General features: G+C 40.1%; 1 protein-coding gene across 4 annotated transcripts in view; it reads left to right on the top strand.

Moving 5' to 3' along the window:
- The window catches only part of KANSL1 (KAT8 regulatory NSL complex subunit 1), a 156,251-nt gene that overhangs the window by 96,825 nt on the left and 41,295 nt on the right, over positions 1–18,131 (top strand). For all 4 annotated transcript variants that reach the window (XM_044446969.1, XM_044446970.1, XM_044446967.1 and 1 more), the window contains one exon: positions 7,936–8,077. In XM_044446969.1, coding sequence (XP_044302904.1) covers positions 7,936–8,077 — 142 coding nt within the window. The remainder of the gene's footprint in view (positions 1–7,935; positions 8,078–18,131) is intronic.

Raw genomic sequence — 18,131 nt, 5'->3', positions numbered from 1 at the left:
TACCATTGGTTTATGGTATCAATAGTACCCAAGAGATCCAGGAGTACCAGCAGAGTCACAGTCCCCCGTCTCCTTCTTGGCGTAGATCACAATCCAGGGCAATCAAAGCTGCTTCCTAGTCTGAACCTCATCTGAAATGGATCCAGTTCTGTTTCTGTGAGAGCATAATCTATGTAGTTGCTGTTACTGATGCTTCGAGTTGTGGTTCTAAATTTATTGCTTATGTTGAGTTGTGTGACAGAAGGAAGGTTTTCCTCTCAGGGTGGATGTTGAACTTGGTTTTGTCCCTTTCTTATGGAAGAGTTAATCCTTTCCCATTCTCAACTGACTAGTTCACTAGAAGCCTATTACATTTAGAAGTCACCAGGTTGGGAGTAGGCTTGTTTCACTGTGTACGATGAGAAAGAAGGATCTGAGTGATGGGTATGACTAATGAATGGCTTAAGCTGACTTCAGATGAAGAAGTGGGACTAAGGAATGCTTTATTTAACATGTTGGTTTATTTTATTGGAAAACAATGGATGGGGAAGGTTACTGAACTGGAGAATTCAGGAAAATTGGCAAAGGAATGAGAGGGGGGAAATTATGCAAGTGACTCATAACTAATATTGAACTAGTATCTTCATTATGTTTGAAAACCAAGAACCCCTTTTTCTGAATCCCCGCAAAACATAAGGTAAGATACTACCTACTAGCCAGTACATGACTTGGGTTACATACCAAGTAACAGTATTCCATTCCTTAATCATTGTTAAGCTGTCCATTCTTTCTTTTTCTGGGAGTAAAAATAAGGCCGCATGAAGTTCTTGCCAGCTTAGAATTTAATTGTTAGTAAAGTGTTCTAGAAGCTTATGTCAGAGAAAGGACTTAATTTTTTGCACTTCAGTTTTCCATGTATTTTGCATTTCTTAGTTATTTCTGGTTTCATTTCCTAATTGAATACAAAACTATAAATCCTAGCATGCTCATTCAGCAAAATGTCAAGGAGCGAAATGTCAGGTTTACTTTAGTGTTTACAATGAAACTATACTTCCTAGCATGTTCTACATGAAATTCCTCTTTAGCTTGTGTGTATGCATTTCATTTTTGTTATTTATATGTTGTGCCCTATAACTGGGTTCTGCAGGCAACTGATGTTACAGTTAAAAGCAAGTTTTATTTGTGAAATAAATAACAGTCAATTTGCCTACAATTATATGGCATGGGTAAAATTATGTATTACTGATTAAAAGGCCCAATTGAAAGGTATTTCCCTAGGATCAAATTATTATCAAGGTTATGTACCAGTCAAGCCTCTAAGGAAGGGCATTCCACAACCTCAGTGTCACTGCTAAAAATATGGGGTGCTCACCCAGAGAAGGAACTATGAAAAGGGAGAAAGTCCAGTCAAGCACATACAGAGGCAGTTGATCCATCAGAAAGGTAAATTACGTAGGAAGACTGCTGATCCTTGAGATAATCTATGTTTGGTGTAGTACTACTCATAACATTGCAGTTAATTTACGGCTTTAACACTTTGTTTTGAAATATTAAAACCTCTATTTAAGCTTAAAACAAGGGGGAGAATTCAGAACCAGCAAGTGTATAACTTTTAAAGTAATGGAATGAAGGAGGGAAAAACATTTGCATGACACTTTGCACAGAAAATTGATTGCATCCATGCTGACTTGAATGCAATAGTCTAGTGCAGAGCTTTCCAAACTACTACTTTTTTTTTTTTGGCAGAACCCTGACTATCCCTGATTTTTTACCCACAGCATTCTTCCTTCTTTCATCTGCTCCTGTTGCTGAGTGCTTTTTGTAATGTAGTAGGTTTGGAAATAAGGAGAAAACATTTTAAATATAACGAATGAATAAAGCGATTATATAGTAACATTCCAAATGATTTTTTAAAATATTCCCAGCACTATGCAGTAGAGTCCCAGGAACCAAATGATGTGATGCATTTCCTTGTTTGCAGCTTGGATGCCAACTGAAAATCAAATAGTTGGCCTTGTGTGGTTTCATTTTAAAATCCGTTTTAAATTTGATTTTTGAGATTTTTCACAGAACCCAAGGGTTCTGCGGAAAACATTTGGGAACCACTGGTCCTAGTGCATGTAACTCTGGCATACACTGTATACTTTTCAGTTTGTATAGCCTGAGGGTGTGGACAGGTTCCCTGGAAGAGTGAGGCCTACCACCTGGTGCTGAACCCTTGCTTTTCCTGGTTTATTAAAACAGTTGGGGGGACTAGCTGAGTGGGTAAAGGCAGTAGCAAGTACCTCTTTACATCCTTCTTGCTTAAAGAAGACTGTGGCAAAACATTTGTTTAAAAAACAAAAGCACCTCTCTGAACCTCAGTATTGAATAATTTCTGGCTGGTTTCCAACTTGATGTTCTTTTGGCAAGCTGTTGGAGCATGTGGTAGTTCCTCGGCTCCTGAGATTTTTGGATAGGATGAATTGTCTTACTCCATTTCAACCTGGCTTCATACCTTGGTGATGGGAAAGAAACCATTTTAGTTATCTGGGTGGATGATTTACACCAAGAACTGGGTACTCTGTCCCTGTAGGTTCTGTTGGACCTATTTGCAGCATTCAGTACAGTTAACCCTGGTGTACTTTGGTGGGGATCTGACTGGTGTGGGATTGGGAGGTATTAATAGAGTGGGGCAGGATAATTCCAGAAGGTGCCAAGTGATTCCTGTTAGAAACTGTGGCTGTTGTCTTGTGGTTTTATTCAGGGTAATCAATTTACCCCTCCCATCCCCATGCTATTTAAGATATACATGAAAATGTTGGAAGAGATTGTCTGAACTTTTAGGGTTTCATCCCACCAATATGTTGATGATACCCAGTGCTTTTTTTGTTTTTGTTTTAAAAAGGTACTGGAACTCACATCACCGCCGCAGTAAGCACTCGACCACACACACCAATTCCAAGCCGAGCAGCACCCTCACTATCTCACTAGCAGATAGCAGACACAAAAGCAGCCTGCAGGCACTGTGTTAATGATGTTTGCTGCTGATCTGCTACAAATTCACTTCGTAAAATCCATTGGAAAAAAAGGTGCCGGAACACTGTTCCGGTGCATTCTATGACAAAAAAAGCCCTGATGATACCCATCCTTACCTCTCCTTTCCGTCAACATCCAGGCAGCTGTTCTTGTTTTAAACGGGTGACTAGTGTCAGTAGTTGACTAAGGGAAGGCTAAGTGAGGCTTAATTTAGAAAAGACAGAGGTGCTTCTGGTTAGTCAAAAGGCAAGCCAGGAAATAGGGACTGAACCTGGATGGGGATTTGGTTGTACTCCTGGCCTCAGCCTTTAGCCTGGATGCCCGAGGTTTGGCAGTAGTGAGGAATGAGTTTATATAGCTGAGGCTGGTGCAGCAATTGTGCCCTATCGTGGGGATGTCTGAAGTGGCCACCCATGCCTGCCTTTAGACTCTCTCCGGTCTTTGGTAATATACCGTACATGAAGTTGCCTTTGACAACTGTTAAGGAAATGTAGTTCATCTAGAAAACAGGCCAAATAGTTAATTGGCACTAGTTACGGGAAGCACACGACTCTTTTCTAGCAAGAGCTCTGCTGGTATGATTTGGGCAGATTTCAAAAGTGCTGCCTGACAGCTTGTTTCCAGGCCACTTGAAAGACTGTCTTCTTGCATGTGAGCCTGCTCAGGTTTTAAGATTTTCAGGAGAGGCCCTTCTTTGAGACCCTCTCTTTTGGAGGTGTTTTTGGTGGTGACACAAAAGAGGGCCTTTTGGTGCTGCACCTAAGTGGTGGAGCTGCCTGCCAAGGAGGACTAGATTCACTCCTCCTCTGCTTTTCTTCTGCCAGCAGCCAAAAGTTTTGTTTTGTTTTTTAACTTCAAGCAGGCTTTGGTGTGAGAGTGAGGTTGGGTTGGAAGCTGTTGTTCTGATTGTTGTGTTTTAATAACAGTTTCTTCATTTTATTTTTGTTTTCGATTAGTTTTATTTGTGATTGTAAGTTACCTTGAGTGCAGTTTTTCATGGTATATAGGTAGGATACAAGAACAAATGTATAAAGATAAATAAATTGCCCCTTTAAAAAATCAACAGCTTTACTCTACCTTAAATGCAAATTCACCTCTTTACACAGACCTTTCTGGTTTTTTAGTTGATCTGTAATGCAACTAGAGCTTTTCCCCTAACTTTTTCTGTACACTGCCTTTATGGGAATCTTGGCTTAGTCTACACATGCAGCAGAATGAGGTGGTAGAATTGATGTACTAGTTAAGGATATAGATTGGTGGACAATATTTTTCATTGTTTCATAAAAGGTACGAAAAGGAGTCCCTGCAAATGTACAACAAATGTCAAAGGTTCCCAGCACCCAAAGGAGGAGACTAAAAGGCCAGAGCACACTCTGCTATGTGCTTGTTTTCTACATGCACAGAGGCTTTCTTTTTAATATGGAGGAGCATCCAAAATCTTGATTTCCCGTATGCACTTCGAAAGTATATAATCCATTCTACCTCCAGAGCAGTCTCCCACCTCATTCTGTTGCATTTCCATGCATTTCTGCCATTAAGCTTTCTGAAAGTAGGTTGTGAGACATTGCTCAGGTGCTCTGAAGGAATCCAACTGGCATTCAGTATTATGAGTGCTTAACTAGGATTTCTTGCTGCTATTTCAGTATAAACTCTATGGCTACTATCATTTGCATCTTTCCTGTCTGAGGCTTAATTTTGGTTCTCTTCTTTTTCACCTTGGTCACATCTGCATCAAGCCGCTGTTCAGTATTACTAAACTGAGATTCAGTTTCGGTTCACAACCTTTGTAAATACTGAAACCAACACTGTTTCTAATAAAGATATGTTACAGTATTAAAATATCTTAATACAGCAGAATATAAAGTACTAAAGAAGTCCCAGAGTAGTTGTAGAGTAGAAATAGGCAATGTGGGGGCTTCCAGATGTTTTGGCCTACAAACTTGCATCATCTCTCATTTTGCTGTTTAGGGCAGATTGTAGTTGGATGTCAAAACACCTGGTGGGCTACAGATGGTCCGCCTCTTTGGTAGAGTTTCCTGGCTTCTCCAGTTTAGGGAGCTGCAAAGAACAGAACTTTCACCTGAAGATGAAAGATTAGAGCTTGTTGACAGTACTAGTTATGGCAAGCCCATAGTTTTATTTGGTAGAATACAATTCAATATTTTTAAAAGGAACAAAGGGCAAATAAATAAAAGTCTAAAATAAATGGGGATGGGTATAAAATAAATGAAGAACTAATGTAATAATTTGGAAACAGTGGTAATAGTGTTTTAGAATAAGTTGCTTACACTTGAACTTGTTTTGGAAGTTGCTAAAAGTTATTTTTACCCTGTTTTCATTTGTAAACAAATCCTAGCCTTTACTTAGAGACAACCTTTTATTCCTGGCATTGTTTTAATGTCTTTGCAAGCTCCTTTTTGGATTTCTTCTACCTTCCCCTCCCCAACACACCTTAATTTTAAGTGTTATATAATATTATATATGCTATATTTATATCCAGACTTTTCCCTTTTTTGTTAAACCTATTCCAGAAGCTTTGTTGTTATTCCGTACATTGTCACTATCAGATTTGCAGGCATGTTTTCTGTGCTTCCATTTTGTAATTCAAATAGTTCTGTTCTGGTTTTCAAATAGTTCTGTTCTGTGTTGTTCTATCATCCTGACCATTATTATTACACCCAAATGGATGAGATTAAATGTCTTCAGAGCTTGCTGTGTATACTTAGGCCAACAGAATTCATTTCTTCTTTCTTTTAAGTATGCTTGTGTAAGCTGGATTTTTGTATGCAGTTGTGTCTCATTTTTACTTGTGGAGAGGGGTGCTTTGGGATTATGTGTTGTGGCGGATATGTGAAAGGATTGATTGTGGATGATCTCACAATTTAGTGGTTTCAAAAATTGTTTTCTATGTCACACTGAGGAGATGATGATGATGCCCAACCCCTGCATGCTCAGTTTTGCAGAAGCGCTCTCCATGTCTTCTTTTGCCATGGATCATTGCTGTTTGCATCTATCTATGATCTTAAATTCACTTGATTCTCTGTGAAACAGGAGTTGTTGCTGGAACATGAGAATGTGGGTGCACATTCTGTTTTTATATGGCTGCATGCATTCCTCCAGTTTGCACTCATGGTCTTAAAGTTTGTGTGTCTCAGTTTCATTTTTCTGTGTTATGGGCTGCATTAAGAAAACTGTTTTGCCTTGGGGTGACCTGCCACACTGACTAGTGAGATCACAAAAGTGAGCAGCAGGTGTTTTGTGGTTCTTCCCAAGAGGCTGTAGCTGTAGATGGAATTTCTCTGATGTGTCTGGACAGTTGGAGATCCCACTCCCAATGCCATGGTTTCTCAGGGCAGTTTGTTCATGAAAAATTAGCCACCCTGCAGAAACTCTGCTGGGTTTGGTCAACATGACAACTCTCCATGATTGGTTACACATAATAGCTTGTCATGTTATGGACACTGACCATTTTGACATGAATTTCAAAATTAATTTTAATTTAACTTCTTGTTTGCCATTTTTATTGTGAATTTTCACCAAAAGCACCAGAATTAATAATTGTTTACATGTAAATAACGATGTAGAGCACAAATTCATATGTTTCCATTATACTTAAGCTTCTTCAGTAAAAGGAGACCAAATATCTGTACATATGGACCACATGAGAGAGGCATCTGTGTGTCCCTGGCTCAGATGAAAGCATTTTTAGGCCTTCAGTCCATTGTGTTAGATGAAGTGAGCTTTTATCTTTCTAGTGTTGTACAAATAGTATGTAAGCTGTCAAAAACTCTGGAAAATCCATTTGTGTTGACCATGTTAATCTTTCCACTTCTTAGTGGTAGTCTTGCTGACTTAATTTTGGGTGCTTTGGTGGATAACCAACCAACATGACTCAGCAAGTAATAGTGAGCCAAATGTTTTCAAACTATTTTTGCATAAAAGGAAGCCTCTTCTCTCTCTCCCTCTCTCCCTTTCCTCTGAAATACCCTTAAATGATTATTAGTGCTATTTGCTGCACTATCCAACAGCTTCTTTTTGTTCCATATAAAATCGACTTCTTTCTGTTAGCTCTGACATTCCAAGTGATCACAGATCATATAGGTAGTGTGATAACAGTAGATAGCCACTCTGGTACGGGATTGCAACACTGTCAATAAGGGCAGGTGACATTGCCCTATTCTGAATAAGGCTGGGGAGGATCTTTAAGAGAGGTTCTTGTAATTTTCTGCTTTGTCATACTAGCATGTGTGTTTTGCAAGGGACAAGCATGTTTGTAAAAAGTGTCCTGTTTGGGTGCTGGCTCGCGCGCTCGCGCGCTTGCTCTCTCTCTCACAGAGAAAGAGAGAGCGCCAGCCAGCCAGCCATGGGTATTTCAGGGTGTTGTAATATGATTTCCACAGCTTCACTTGTAAAAGTTCTCAGACCTTAGCTGGGGTCCTGTCTTCTGTATTTCCATTCTGTAAATTTCCGTTCCATTTTGGAGGAAAGCTCCAGGAATGATAAAGCATTTGGAAGATAAATTGTTTTACAGAAGGCTGAAAGGACACAAGGACATAAAATTGCCACACTTCTGTTAGGAGTTTGACTACAAAACAACAACAACAGATGGAAGCAATATTCATAAAAAGTAGGAAGGCCTCCCATTGTTTGAAGAGTTTATCAAATAAACAAGCTAGATAATTATGAAATCTAGAATTTTTGCTAAAATAAAGTGCAAACATCTTTCTTGGATGTTTTAGTTACATGTCACAGAGCAGGACTTTGGGTTGTCTGACCTATTGGATTCCTTCTGGCACTTTGATTCCATCATTTATTGATTGGACATTCTTCTCTCCTTTTTCTGCTGAGGTACTAAAAGGGGGCAAGAATTGGTTGCTCTTAGTTTGGGACAACATGTGTTCAGTTGCTTGTACAAAATGCTTCTTTCCCTCTTTCCAGGAGGCGACGGTCAGAATGGCAGTGGGCAGCAGACAGAGCAGCCATTGTCAGTCGCTGGAACTGGCTTCAAGCGCATGTCTCTGATCTAGAGTACCGAATCCGGCAGCAAACAGATATTTACAAGCAGATTCGAGCCAACAAGGTAAGAAAAAATGGGGTTAATGAGCAGGTTCCTACCAGCAAATACCTTTCTACATGGTTTATTTTGCATCACATGTATAAAAGGCAAAATAATTTGGTTTCATGTTGGGATAGCATTTTATGATTTCATTATTGCTATTTTCAGTATCACCCAGGTATCTCATATGGATGTTGCTAGAGCCAATAAATACAGACAAAAGTTATAGAGGCAGTCCTCTTGCTTATGTGATCAATTTTTTTCTAGGCCACCAAATCTATTTTGATAAATTATAATGTTTAACATATCTCACCCATTCATATAATATTCAAGACTATCTTGGGTACCTACAGGCCAGTTCACAAAACCCCAAAGTGTTTGCATGTGGTGCACCCCGGTCATCCTGAGCCAACTGATGTAGTTTACAAAAAAGGGGTAGCAATCCTAATTCAGCATACAAACATGGTTGAATATGTGAATTCAAATCCAGACCTGTCTGGCCCTAGGTGGACAAAACTGAGAGCTTTGCTTTCTCTGACACTAAAATTTGTATAAAACTCTAGATATTTCCAGCCTGCTTATCAACAAACTTGTGAATTTTCTTAAGTTCTTATTAAAAAAACAAACAAACCCATCCCTGTTCTATGCTTGTATATTTGCATATGAATAGAGCCTATCCATGTATTCGTCCACCATTCTTTTTTCTTATGGTTGACCTATTAAGTAGGTAGGGAGTCTGCTCATGTAAACTGTGTGCTTCGGATGCTTAGTTTGACAGCAAAGTTCTTCACATAGCCCCAGTGCTTACTCTCACATGCTGCTGCGTGTGAACACTGAGCTAGAATAAACAGTTCTTTATTGTTTATGAACTTAATGTACAACTATACACAATGTATATAGCTTTGCTTAATTCTGTTAACAAGATTCATTCTCCTGCTTGTCAGAGTTTCTTCCTTTGCTTTCTAGAATCTATTTTCACTCACTTGTATGATTTACTCGTACTTTTCAGTTTCTCACATTTCTTAATCCACTCAAGTTCCTACTTGTATTAACACTAGATGCCCCAGTTTGGTTTCCTACTGCACACTTCTAACACTGTTCCATGAGGATCCTTTTCAAATGGCCAATACTTCTGGAGACTTGAGTTTGAAAATAAATTCTTCATATCCCAGTAGGACTTAACTTGGGACCCAACCAATAGAACCTAAGCATGAGATTAGGTTACAAGTGTTGTAAGATATGTGAATCTTGGTAGAGAAAAAGAGGCTCCAAATACAAGGTTTACTTGTATGTTTACTTCTAAAACATCAGGAAATTGAGATCGATTGTGAGTTAGCCCTATTGGCAACCACACTATTAAAGTCTAAACCAGAGTTTGTATTTGTTCTGTCTTCACCACCACTAGATTTGGATCGGGAAATTGGTTTAGTGTAACACTTTTTATCTGCTAGTTTTACTGTATTCTTTATACTGCTTGCTTCTCAGCAATTGCAGATATAGTCCCAAAGAATACGCATACTGAAAATTGGTGATCCCCTAATTGCTTCTTGCTGGCTTGAAATAGTAAGGATATTACCATAAACTGTTCTTGAATGCCACTGCTGTTCAGTACAGAACAGGGAATGACACAGTCATCTGTCAGTAGATGCAAGCTATCCATAGCAATCTGTAAGTAATAACACAGTGCAACAGCTAAAGAGAAGAACAGATATGAGAGAGGTGATACCAAAGATGGAAGAAGAGCATATTAACTGGTACTAGTGTTAAATCAGTAAATTTAGGATAATGAGGAAAGGCTGTGAGACGAGTATTCAAGGAAGAACTTGATAAATGAGATGGGGACAAACACAGGAATACTAGGGTGCCACAGAAGTATAGGTAGTCCAAACGTACATTTTTGTATCCATTGAAAAATGAGAAAATTGTGTCCAGCCAAGCAGACCCGGACAAAGGTATTTTAAACTAATTTCGTCATTATGTTAAAGCAGATCAGTTAGGCTGACATGGTATGAAAGAAAGAGTATTGTAGAAATCAATCAGAAAAGATACAGGCAGTTTTAGAAAACAGACTATTAGGGAAATGTGGCCACATGATGTGAAGTTGATTCCAAATTGAATACCTCTCATCCCTTCCAAACCAAAAAGAGCTGATTCCACCTTCAGTCACCTGTTATCTGTGATATTTCTCAGTCGGTCTTTCCTCTTAATCTGATGCTGTATAATTGGACTAACAATTGGTCTGCCCCCACCCATCTCAGAATTTCCCCCCAAATTGAAACTGTCTGGTTTTCAGTGACTGCCTGGCTCATCTCATTGGCCTTGGTATTTCAGCTGTGAATTCCAACCCCAGCCCTTCTACTTCTGAATTAGAATCCCAATCAAAAACTTCAATGGCTACATTATAGGAAGAGTGGACCCAATCCCTAACATTGGCAAATGTGAAGGCTCCATGGCCACAGTTAAACCAAGCTTGGAGAAAAAACTCCAAGCAGGAGCAGAAAAGTCTAGCACTGGTACCTAGAAGTTATAAAACCCTCTAAAACTTTGATTTATTGTTCCCCTAGCCTCAGACTTTGGTAGGAGTTCTGTGTGTACTAGTGGGTGAAGATTTTCCAGCTAAATCTAATCTAGGAGAAGGACTACCTTTGCTTCTAATCCTGTAATCGATTTGTCTTGCTTGCACACCTAGGGTAAAACTCTGTGCAACTTGGATGGGGAATATCCTTGAACAGGTTTTTTTGCTGCTTCTAGGACCTCTGCCCCATGAATAGTTGTTTACAGCAAATTACAGCTGTTCTCATGCTTGCCACTGCAGTCATGTAGTTGTTTTATGTGTGTAATTCTAATTATCCATATGAACAGCACAAAATAGGAATATGGGTGGCCCAGGTACAGAGAGCATATGAAGTTGCCCTGAAACTAAGTTTGATGAGTGAGTGATCTATCCTAGTATTGTTTCCTTTGACTGGTAGCAGCTGTCTAGGTTCCCAGCAGAGGTTTCTCATGCAGCTTGGGTCCTCTCAACCATAGAGGCTCTGGAGTGAACTCTAGGATCTTGTACTTCACAGCATATGCAGAGTCCTTGAGCTGTGAGTCTTCCAATAGTTCCCAACTCTCTATTCTTCCCTGAACCTGCTTGGAGGTTGTGCACTTGGGACAAGTCTTGTTTTCAACCTTGAGGAAACGATGAGTTAAGTATGTGCTGCAAATGTCCTTGGGCTTTTATTTAAATTACTCCTCTAATTAAAAATAGCAGTAAGCATAACTATGACAGAGCAAGGACACATTTAATATAAATGCTTCCAAAACCAACATTGTTTTTACCTGACACCGAAAAGTTAGGATAGTAGGCATCAGCTGGATCTGCCTAGGAGGGATATTCTGCACCATCAAGAAGACCCCATCACTGTTTGCAGGAGTATCGGCACTGTAAGCTGCCTAGAGAACCTTCAGGTTAAGGGGCAGCATAGAAATGAAAATAAATACATCTGGAGCATAGGCTCTTAAAAAAGACCAAGGAGGTCCAATATGGCAAGAGGTAGAACTGCAGGTGATTTGCTTCCAAGTCATAGAGGGTTTTTTTTAGTTTAAAACCAGTACTTTAACTATAAGGCTCTTTCATACGAATTAAAATAGTTCTGCTGGATGACATATTATGGTATCAGAAAAATATTTTTGGCTGCTCTTGCTGCCACAGCATAGACTCTGAAATGGACTCCACAGCCTATGTTGCATCAGGTTTTGTCAGTGTTTCTCAACTTGTGTGCTTTAGTCATCATCATTAGTTGCCAGTTGAGTTCTATTCAGCGGGAAAGGTGACTTAGATCAATCTTGTCAAATGCCCAAATCATTTTCACAGACCACCGATCAATTAGAGATTTGATGAGAACACCAGCAATGTTTATAGTTCATCCCTGAATGAAGGTAGCCTTAGCATGGATGTTGAAGCCCTTCAGCACCATCTGCCTGGGGTTGCTCCACACCAAAACTGAGAGCATCTCTTTCAGCTCAAGAAGGGAACTGCTGAGCAGCTGGGTAGTTTGTGCATAACAAGAAGCCCCAATCTTAATGTAACAATATATGCTTTTGAAAATGCTTTTGAAAGCATGCACCATGCACCTAGCACTTTTCATACAGGCAGTCCCCAAACTACAAATGTCTGAGTTATGAGCAAATCGTGCTTGCAAATAAACTGCCATAAAGCTTATTAGTTAAAAAAAAATACTGTGGAAAACCATCATCACCAGAGGGAGAGAGGGAGGTCTCCAGAGCATGCCTTCCTGTCCTGCCCATCCTCAGAAAGAAATTCCTGCAGCAAGAGGGGGTGAATTTGGGTGGGGGTGGGGGGCTAGAGATATTCATTTTTTTACTACTTCTCACAGGGGTCCTGCACCCCCAAACCCTGTGAATGTGGAAGGGCAACTATACAAGATCCAACTTATATACAAATTCACTTTAAAGGCGAGTTCCCATTTTCTCAGGAATGGAACTTCTTTGTAACTCAGGGACTGCCTATATACGTACATATATATCCTCTGGTGTTTATGAGATCATCTATTTGTACTGTAGTAGGTTGCTCTTCATTCCAGTTACAGAATTAGTGAGTCCAAAAGACACTGAGGCGGCTTTTTGAAATGCATGAATGCCCATTGTCATAGTCCAATCTTTGCATTCAGTTCAATTTGACAGTTGTCTGGGCAGCTACTGATGGAGCAGTTGTCTCTAACCCAGTCTAACAAAAATAACTGGATTTCTCTTGCAAGGATGAATGAGAAAATAAATGTAAAGATTTGTTCTTTATAAGAAATTCGTGAAGCTAGCAAGTGTGTTTTAAAAGCTGAGTTCTGTGGAGCAGCTCTCTTCCCCCTCTCATAAAGAGAGCAGTGGTTTTGAAAACGGATGTCTTCATACTGATGCCCATGAACACATGACCAGGTCAGCTCATTGGTTCAGTATCGCCTGCTTGCTAAGATTTGTGAGCATAATTTTATTCTTAACACTGCTGAGATTAAATGGAGATTGAACCTGGGGCCTTTTGCCCCAGGCCCCACTGACACTTCCTCTCTCATTGAGCAACTTCCCTTAGCTATAGGAAGTGGCAAAAGTTAATTATGTGGCAGTTGTAGGCCTTTTCATGTGTAACCTCACATAGGATTGTGGCCTTTCGTACTTTAGAACAGCCTGCTCAAACCTGGGGCTCTCCAAATGATTTGGACCTCAACTCTCATCATCTCAGGGCAGCATGGCCAGTGGTGCACACCAGACAGTTATCGGAACATACAATATATGATGTATAATTTAGTTTGCTCATACAATTATTGTTAAATTAAAATGTTCAAAAGTACAGTAAATAATTATGAAAAATTAATTGAACAAATCATTTTTGCATTCTCATATTAGACATGATAATTTTATGAGTCAAGCAAATGTATATGTTTAGGTTCCTATTTTATGTCTGATCAACGGGAACTTCAAGTAACCCTTGGAATATTTGAAACATTCTAGAAGCCAGAAGAAGCAGGAAGAACTGGAAGCTGAGGAAATGCAGTGTTCAGCATCTGTTTTTGTTTGTAAGGAAGTTTGAGGAAATTTCTAAACGTGTTTGTTTGTAAGGTAGAGTTTAGGGAAAACTGGTCTGAGGAAAAACTATTGAGGTTTTACCTAGGTGACAAAGACTTTCACCTATTGGAAATTGTAAGCATCTATATTTAAGATCCTTTAAGTGTTCTCAACCTATTATATGAACAGTGACATTTTCTAGTAGTTTTTCTATAATCTTTGTTAATAAACACCTTTTTTGTTCCTTTTGAAAGGTTAACTCTATTGGGGATGCCATTTCCATGCCTATTCCATAAGAATCAGGCTGCTGATATTCTGTAGATAGAGAGGTTTTATTCTAAAGGGTCTACTTGAAGGTTTCATAACTGAGACAGAATTTCCTAGTGGTGATGCCTAATTGGAAATTTTACTAAAATCTGTGGCCGTGACTTCCATAGACTCAAGCTTCAAAGTTAATTTTAAATAACAGGTGGAATAATCCACATGAAATTCTGTTGCATCTGATTGTAAAGAGGAGAGATAATCTACCGTGTTTATTTCAAACCCGGTAGTTCTGGGTTTTAACTAGAACTACATTAATTGATTTTACAGCATTTAACCAGCACAAGGCCAGAAGAGCAGCACTTCATAGAGCAAAAGCCAGGCTGTGAATTATATATATATATATTATATTATATATTATTATACAGTGATATGATATGGCATCTTTTCCCATATATTGAGAGCTGAGCATGACTTGTTGGTTTATTTGCAACATTTTTATACTGCTCCATATATAATTAGGTTCTGCAGTGGCAAACAGTAGAAATATAAAATAGAAAGAATAGAACAGTTGATTAAAACAGAATAGTAAGAACCATGATAAAGATGTTTTCAGGAGGTGCCAAAAACAGCATAGTGTTGGTGCCTCTTAATCCCCAGAGTGAGGGATTTTGAGAGAAATGGAGCTGCCACACTGAAGGCTCTTCTCTGGATAGACTGCACTTGTACCCCAAGTCCATGTGGAACCACCAAGGACATGCTGTAAGATGACCTCAGTGACTGGTAAGGGAAAAGGCTTCTCTCAAATATCCTGGTCCCAAATTGTTTAGGGTTTTGTGCACTAATAACAAAACCTTAAATTGGGCCCAGTAACAAATAAGATACCAGTGCAGTTTCCTGTGCTAAGGAGTTAGATGCTGAAAAAGGCTGTTTCTGACAACAGCAATGCTGCTGCACTCTGCACTAGCTCCAGCTTCCTGACCACCCTTAAGGACAGTCCTGCATGGATACATTGCAGTCATCTGGTTATGCCTGTATTGCTGTGGTTATACCTGTTTACAAGAGGCCGTAGGTGATGAGCTAGCCATTGCTAGTAAAAGGCACGCCAAGTCACCATGGTCACTTTGGACTCTAGCAACAGCAGTGGTCCAAGATTATCCCCAGACAATGAATCAAGGGAGTGCAACCCAACCCAGAACATGCTGTGAGACTTCCCAGACTTGGGAATTACCCTCACAGGGCCTCGGTCCTGCCAGGATGTAGCTTCAATTTATTGGCCTTTTCATCATTTCATCACTGGATCTAGGCACTGATCCAGGATTTGTACAGCTTCAGCTGATTCAGATGACACAGGGAGATATAACTGTATTCCATCAGCTTACTGATAACACTTAGCTCCAAAACTGCTAATGACTGTTCCCAGTAGATTTATCTAGCTATTAAACAGCACTGGGGATAGGATGGTACAGTGTGGAACCCTATAGCTCAGTTGCTTAAAAGGATGAGGTACGTCAAAGTTACTTTCTGAAATTAAGTGCATGGGTAAGATTGGAACCACTGTAATGCAGTACCTCCAATGTCCAGCTTGCTGAGTCCATTCAGGATAACACAATAGTTGGCAATATTGAAAGCTTGATGGGAGGTCAAGCAAAATTAACAGGGTCACAGTTCTCCATCCCTAGCTTGATACAAGTCATCCCTCAGGGCAACCTAGGCCGATTCAGTTCCATAACCAGGTTGAAATGCAGGCTGCAAATGCTGTAGATGATTGGTACCCTCCAAGCAGGCCTGTAGTTGTTACACCATGACTCTGTCGAGTGCTTTCCCTAAGAAAGGGGGCATTACAACTGGGTGGTCGCCACCTAATACCACTGGGTTCAAAATGGGCTTGTTCAGAAATGGTTGCATTGTGTTCTCTTTAAGAGCAGCAGGGGCAAGAGAAGCTACTACCTTTTCCTTCCTCCTACTATTTCTAGAAGTGGCAAGGATCTAGAAGGCACATGGCCCGTCACATGGCTACTTGACGCAAGAGAGGCAGCAGTATAAAGCTTCTCCGCTGCCCTCAGTGCCATGTGGCAGGCATGATTATGCAGTCTGCAGCGGGTGTGGTCATTTTCAGTTCACAGTTCATATCAGTTATACTCTAGCATCAGCCTGCTTCATTGATCATGGTTCCCCAGTATACCAAGGAAGAGACCAGGCTGTACAGCACTGGAGAAAGGTATTCAGGTACAGCTGAATGCATGCCCCCCAGATATCACAGTGAGACTAGAACCTTGGCTGGGTCACCAACTTTCTCCTGGAAAATCCCCGTGAATATTCAGAAATCTGTTGAATTCCATCTGTCTGCTGGGGCAAAATATTGAAATGAACTCTCCACCCCTGCGGGAGGAAAGTAATGTTCAAGCTTCAGAGCTGGAAATCAGTGCTTCCACTGACTCCTCATTTGGCTTAGAAAGAACCATCTGGCTGTTCTCCAGGGTTGGGAAAATGACCCTGGAGAAGGGAAGAAAGGGAGCATTTCAAGGGGAGGGTAGAAGACTGGAGAGGCCAATATGTAAGCTGTCCTGATGCCTCTCCGGTTGTCTTCCCTCCTCTTCTGGGATGCTCCAGCTAGATGGGCAAAAAAGGCTTTATTGTGAAAAATGCAGGGCAGGAGCCTGGGGAGACAGAAATCCTCTCTGCTGCTCCTGTTGCTGTGCATTGGGTGACCAGAGGCCTCTGAAGTTTGGGGGCTTACGAGCATTGCAATAGGAGTGTGCTCTCTATCAATTATTTTAATAAGGAATGGAAAAATAACTATTTTTGGAATCTTGCAGAGAGAGTTTCAAAAAACATTCCCTTCCCCACTCCCATGGCTTCATTATTTCCAGAAATGCTGTATTTCTAGTCTTTGTATGCAAGTTTTATTACATGGTTCTTAGAAATTATCTAGGGGGAGCAAAACTGAGTAGCAGTGTGTGAACAGCTTGTCCAAAATATTTTGTTCATCCTTCTTTAAAAAAAGTCATAATCCAAAAGTGTTTGAATTTTCCCAGTTCTTCAGAAAAGATCCAAAATGGCCTTATGCACCCCCCTTTCCCCCGTTTTTTCCTGAGCTTTCACCTCTTTGGTTTGGAGTAAGCCAGCAGCAAGAAATAGGAGAATCTGCTATTTCCTGTTGTGTTCTGAGTATGAGAGTGCTGACCTTGGAACTGGGTGGGGTAGGGATTGGGGAGAAGTGGCATGTTACCAGTCCTGGTTGCATAATTACATAAGGGTTCTTTGTGGGTCAGAAACGAGTGCAAGTTAAAATTTTACTAGCTTTAATGTAGGTAACAGCCTTCAATGCAACTGTGTATCTCTAATTTTAAAACATTTTAGTTTACTTTTCCATGAAAAATCGTTAGAGCAGCTCACTATTTTAACATGGGCATCCTAACCTAGCTTTAATCTGATCTAAACTATCAACTGTTAATAAATCTAGTATCAGAGGCAGAATGAAAAGTTTAGACTTGCTCTCAGATGTAAGGATGGTTAACAGGGCCTTATTGGGCTTAGCTCGGACTGAGTAGGAGGAGGGCAGGGTTTGGTAGCCTTTTGAGCTGAGAAATTATGCTGGACCTTTCAGGAAATGGCAAGAGGTGGTGGACAGCTGAGATCTGCATGTAAGTCTGAAAATTGCAGTTAAAATCAATTCTGCACCTATTCTTATAGGAAGATAGAATTTTGCAAGCATCCCTAGCTTGAACTGGATTATGTTTTTCTCTGGGTTTATATCAACTGTTCACCCTGTAGACTGTTAGTTAAAATGTAAGTTTTGTAATTTTGTGGAATGCACAAAACAAAAAAGGGGCGATTGGCACGTAGACTATTGATAACTTCCCTGCCAGGGAAGCATCATTTCCTGTTTGTGCTTTAGATGGTTCTAGAGTAGTTTTTTTTTCACCATAGAAACTTGCAGTCTGAGCTGTAGCTGTGCCTCTGATAGAAATAGGCATTCTCTGTGCAACAGAGCAAGGACTGTACAAAAGCAAACATTGATAGGCTGTGCCCTGGTGATAATTCTGTTCCAGTTTTCACATGTTTCAAATTGGCACAAGAACTGGAACCATGCAGAGAACAAAAGCAGGAAATCTTGCCTTGGTGAAGTGTTCATGTGGTGTTTGTTAGCTCAGTATGACTAGTCCCAAATCAGACATGCGCTGAGCCCAGTCCAGGAAAGAAAAGAGATGGAAATATCTTCATCTGATGGTAATTCTAGACTGCTTTTGCATTT

The sequence above is a fragment of the Varanus komodoensis genome, unplaced genomic scaffold, assembly GCF_004798865.1.
Source record: "Varanus komodoensis strain SLA01 unplaced genomic scaffold, ASM479886v1 scaffold50, whole genome shotgun sequence".
NCBI classification, from domain to species: domain Eukaryota; kingdom Metazoa; phylum Chordata; class Lepidosauria; order Squamata; family Varanidae; genus Varanus; species Varanus komodoensis.
This window is presented reverse-complemented; position numbering and strand designations above follow the sequence as displayed.